The sequence below is a fragment of the Eschscholzia californica genome, unplaced genomic scaffold (assembly GCF_041429995.1).
Source record: "Eschscholzia californica isolate CP2 unplaced genomic scaffold, dmEscCali1.0.p SCAF_6, whole genome shotgun sequence".
Lineage (NCBI taxonomy): Eukaryota > Viridiplantae > Streptophyta > Magnoliopsida > Ranunculales > Papaveraceae > Eschscholzia > Eschscholzia californica.
The window spans coordinates 5,020,554-5,025,859 of NW_028238483.1; the positions used below are offsets into that span (position 1 = coordinate 5,020,554).

The following is a 5,306-nucleotide window of genomic DNA, read 5'->3' on the forward strand; positions in this document are numbered from 1 at the left end:
CGCATAAAAATCTTCATCCGGAAAATCTGTACTAAAGCTCTTTCGGTACGAGAAAGAATTGGTAAATACATCGACAATAACCTGAATTGCCCAAACTGTATTAATACCGAAACCATTAAACATGCCCTTCTACACTGTGCGCTAGCTAAAAACATTTGGTTTCATTTTAATATTATTTCGGAAAACATTATTTCTATCTTTGATTGGATATTCTCTTGGGAAGACGATCTCAATCATTGTTACACCAGTGAGGATATTCACTTTGCGAGTATCCTTTAGATTTTATGGAAAGTTAGATGTGACCACTGCTTTCAGCATGAAATAAATGATCTGAATAAAATCATAAACATGATTACATCTTTTCCTAGAAACTACAAAATCACTGAGAAAAACAAACAAAAATCCAATGAAAAATGGCAACCTCCTACTAATCAATTCATTAAAATTAATCTTGATGCATCCTTTATAAATGTAACATTCAATGTGGGAATCAGCCTGATTGCACACAATACAGAATCTAAATTCATCGAAGCTCAAGTGAAAACATCGAGGGCGGGAAACAGTGAAGAAAGTGAAGCAATGGCTATATTATTCGGATTGGATTGGGCGAAAGAACAAAATCTCAAGTCAATTATCATTGAAAGCGACAACATCAATCTGATCAAGCACATCAACAATAAAAAGCATTCAGTCCAATGGCAATCTCTGATCCATATCCAGAAAAGTCGTGAAATCAGAAGGAATTTCGATGAGGTTCAATTCAAATATACAAGGAGAGAACTCAATCTGCAAGCTTATAAGTTAGCTAAATGGGCTAGAGAGAAGAATAGAAGCAAAAAGTGGAAAATTGTTCCTTGTATTTTAGTTGATAAATATTGTAATAACGTTTTTATTAATTAATGAAAGGTTAGTTTCAACAAAAAAAAAACTACAGTATTTTATATTTCATTAATATATACAAGTACACAAGCTTTATTGTGTGGTCATTTGACACAACTAATTTGTGTGAGTCAATCAAACGAGCACATCTTCATCAAAAAAAAAAAAAAAAAAATCAAATGAGCACATATTTTCTTGGTTTCTTATTCTTTCTGAGCAAATGAATGACAAATGCTATTAGCAAGCTAATGAAAGCTGATCCTACTATAAAACGACTACCACGAAATGAAGATCTTGGACTAGTTTTTGCTCCATCTTCTAGACTTTCTTCTTTTGTATCAAGAATTAGAGGTTCTTCAACTTGTTCCTCTTCATTATCACTTTGCGAGTTTCCCCCTAAAGAACTTGTTTCTAGGTCTCTTTCTTCTTGCTCATCACTTGGTGGTTTTGCCTCTGAACAACTCGTTTCGGTCTCTTTTTCCAACACTTCCTGTTCTTCATTATCGATCTCTTTATGAATTTCTTTTTCTTTGCTTGGTTGATGTTCAGATGGTTGATCTAGACTTTCTGGTTGATCGACTAATGTCGGTTCTATTATATCATTCTCTTCAATTCCACATTTCTCTGGTTCCTCTGTTTCCTCTGTTTGAGGTGGTTCATGTTGTTCTGACTCTTCTTTTACTGGGTTTATTCCAATCCCTTGAATTCCTTTATTCAATTTAGGCATAAAAATGGATAAAATTGTTTCTTCTTCATTAAATTTTGCCTTAATTTTATCCAAAACCACACCATTAGGAATCCGAAAAACTTCGCTAAATCTTTTAATCCCTATTTCTTTCTTGTAAGTTGTCCATTTCATCATAACCATTTCTTGGGTAATCTTTTCACCATTGATTGTTATTTGAGTTCCATCTTCATTTATTTCAATCTTGGTTCTTTCCCTTCTGTATCCTGTAAACTAATTTTACTTAGAAAATACATACAAACACAGTATTAAGAGAGAGAGAGAGAGACCTTTGAGATGAGCAGAGAGGACAAACAGACTTTCAGTTTCTGTTGAGAAGAAGAGTGGGGATGTGGAGTCTTTGGTGATTAGGAGGTCAGAAGATAGAAAATTGCTACCATCATCCCTGGTTTTAGTAATTTTGAGTCCTACTTCCAACTCCATTCTTGTTTTCTTTCCCAAGTTGTTTTGATGATGTCTAGAGAGAGAGAGAGAGAGAATAGATTTTGATGTGGTGGGTTCAGAAAAGAAAGGAATAAGCTGGTTGCTAGTTTGGCACGGCATATGTGGGCAAAGTAATTTAGTTGGTTCTTTAAGGGGACGTTTGCTTTCCTTGGAAGTTGCTCTTTTTTTGAGCAATAGTATTTGGCCGAGCTAACTTTGCTTTGAGATTTTTTTAGTTAAAAACCATCTCCATATCAAAGTTCATCTTGAAGACTTGAATCTCTAAAAAGGAAACGTATATAGGGCCCCTCTTTTTTACTCTGGACCCAAATTTTCTCTCTTTGCTCCCCACGAACTAGGCAAGACCGAGGGCACCAGGACTGGGCCTAATCCGTGGAGGGCTTGAACAACACGGGCCGAGATTAGTCTAAGTGCCCACCAACTTTCTAGTTCGTGGGCCTCAGATTGCTAAGACGAAGGCCTACCAGAAGTGCCAAGAGTGAAGGCACGCCTGACTAAAAAAAGAGGGGCGGCGCCTTTAAAAGCATTCTAAAATAATGTAGCCGCATTTGTGATAGAGATCTGAAATAAGACACCATAAATTTAGAGATCCACCTTTTACACTTAACACCTAAGATCTTTAGAGTTTTCCTTAAGTGTTTGATGTGGGGTGAAAATGCCACATTTGGATCACTTAACTTCGATGAGTTAGTTCCTTTCGGATTTTATTTCTAATTATTTATGTGTTTTTCTTGTTAGGTAGTTTATTTGGAGTAAAGAGTTTGATTCAGAATAAAACGAAGTATTTGTCGGAAAGAAGAACCAGGGGTTCTCCTCTGGAGTTGGAAACAGTAGTGTGCAACCGGGACTTCAATAGTTGGTGAGCAGAACTTGAATCAAACTTGGGTACAAAATCTTGGTAGCGAAGGAGGAGCAAATTAACTAAGAGTTTCGTGATCTCTCTTTTTTCTATTACTTCTCTATTGTTATCAATCTTTGACTATGACCATGATAATTGTACTCACGGGTTTTTAATTTTCCATCTAGAGGATAAAATCCATATTTGATCTTTTGATACATGTTTCTTAATTAATTAAATCATTTATATGTGATTCAATTATTCTTCTTCTATAGTTTGTTGATTTCATTTCATTGTTTATGCTTTTAGTTTCATATATCTTGCTTGAGTGAATTCTTTGGATGATATATGCTTATTGATTGATAGTCAATAGTTGAGAAATCATATTTGCTAAAGAGAACGTGAATATGATTTTATGTATAAATAAGTGATCGAACAAATAATCTTCTGGAATCTAGATGATTCATCATCTTAAATTCTGAGTTATAAAGAAAAAGAGGATTTCATTAGTTAGTTGCTTATCTAAAAGGGTTTATATGTGGCGGATTCCAAACCTCTAGATTTTCCTCTTATCAATTTTCTTTCAATTATTTATTACTTTATTTCATCATCAGACTCGAAAAATCAAAGTTTCTTATTTACTAGTTTAGAATTAGAATAGATTTTCCGACTTGCCTCCGTGGGATTGACCCGTACTTGCTAGGTCTACACTGCATAGACTCGTGCACTTGCGGTTATTTTATTACAAAAAATACGAGTTAGATTTAGCTTATTATTTTGGTCGCTTAAAATTTGCATCAGTGTTGCATTAGAGATGGTCTAGACCCGACTTGATGACGTGGTGTAACCGCATCAACAAGTGAGCTCAACCAAGATTACAATTAGAGACAGAACATTCGCGTGAATTACATCAATGACCCTCAAAATTTCACTTTAGCCCTTGCTCTCTCACTTTAATAAATTGCTATGACGTTGTAAGTCTATGTTTCTTGAGGAGGTTAATAACCATACCAAGAAATGGTAAATAAGATCGATGTTAAAAACTCTATTAAAGGAGGTGTAGCTGAAGGTGCGGCCGTCTAATCTATCACTTATGATCGAATACCTCGAACTCAACATGTCTACGAGAAGATGATTTGGTGGTAAAGGTCGCACGCTTAAATGAAGAAAATGTGATGGAAAAAATATGTTATTCATGTAGTCCCAACCTTTGTCCTGTAGCCCCAATAGGGGTATATTGTTGGAAAAACAGGTGCGTCGGTGCAGCGGAATATAAGTTTTTCTCACTTGTGTTAGTTATGAGAAGAATACCTAGAATAGTGGCAGCAGTAAACGAAGAACAGAAAATAAATAAGAAACGATTTTAACGTGGAAAACCTCCTCAATATGAGATGTAAAAACCACGGGACAAGTAGTCCACTCTAAATCAACTCACAAACTACGTCATCCTTGTTCCAATAGAACAAACTAGAAACTCAGACTCCAAAAGAATCAATTTCAAACACGAAGAAAACCTCACAAGAAAGAGTATAACTACCCAAAAATATGCAGTAAAAAACAGCTCTAGATTCACTAGGACTCCGGCCACCAAATATGAATCCCGCCGTCCAAACACTAGATAAAATTGTTAGGAATACCGCTGCAAAATTTCAGCTCAATCGGAGAAGATCTCACCGTCGGATTTTTCCTAACACCAAGGACTGTACGTGTTGAAAATACTCAGCCCCTGTTACAGACCTCTTTCTCTCTCCTCTCTTCTCTTTTGCGTTTGTAGTTGTGGCCACCCTTATAAATTAGATCAAAGGTAGTATTTATAGACTCCCCTTTAACCCTAATTCCACCGACCATAGAAAACAAACTTGGGTCTGGATTCGGTTTACTAAACCAAACCCAACTAGGTTTCTCCAATAAGAGGAAAACCCAACACGTATATCCCCTTTAGCAGGAACAATAAAAACGTCGAAGCCATAGACAGGTAATGGGTGAAGCATAAAAAGAAAACCGAGAAAAGAAGCCATGAAGCCAGAATGAAAGAGACGGAGAGGATCCAATGAGAACATGAAGAACCCCATCATGGCCAAACAGGAAAAAAGAGATCCCTTCAATCCCGGTGTTGGAAATTGACTCAAGAAAAGAGAAGCCTTCCTTAAACGCTTTGGTCATACAACTGCTAGTAGAATTAACTAGATAGTCGCTTAAAAGGAAACGTCGTTGCTGGATAAAATCACCCCACCCCCACCGCCCAGTCTGGAGATACTCGTGGTCGAACGACCCAGGGACTTTAAATGCCCCGCTCTCGAAAGTTACAACGGCTCGGGGGATTCGTATATCTTTCTCAATGACTATGCTACAGTCATGAGTCTAGCCACTACCGACGAATTAGTTACGTGTCGAGTTTTC

General features: G+C 36.6%; 1 protein-coding gene across 1 annotated transcript; it reads right to left on the reverse strand.

Annotated features, from left to right (window-relative positions):
* Positions 1–911: 911 nt before the first annotated feature.
* Positions 912–2,148, reverse strand: LOC147530944 (HSP20-like chaperones superfamily protein). The gene is made up of 2 exons (XM_086647674.1): positions 1,894–2,148; positions 912–1,830 (listed from the first exon to the last, which is right to left on the reverse strand). Exons 1-2 carry the CDS (start codon positions 2,045–2,047, stop codon positions 1,055–1,057), a joined length of 930 nt encoding a protein of 309 aa, XP_086503800.1. The 5' UTR covers positions 2,048–2,148; the 3' UTR covers positions 912–1,054.
* Between the last annotated feature and the right edge of the window lie 3,158 nt (positions 2,149–5,306).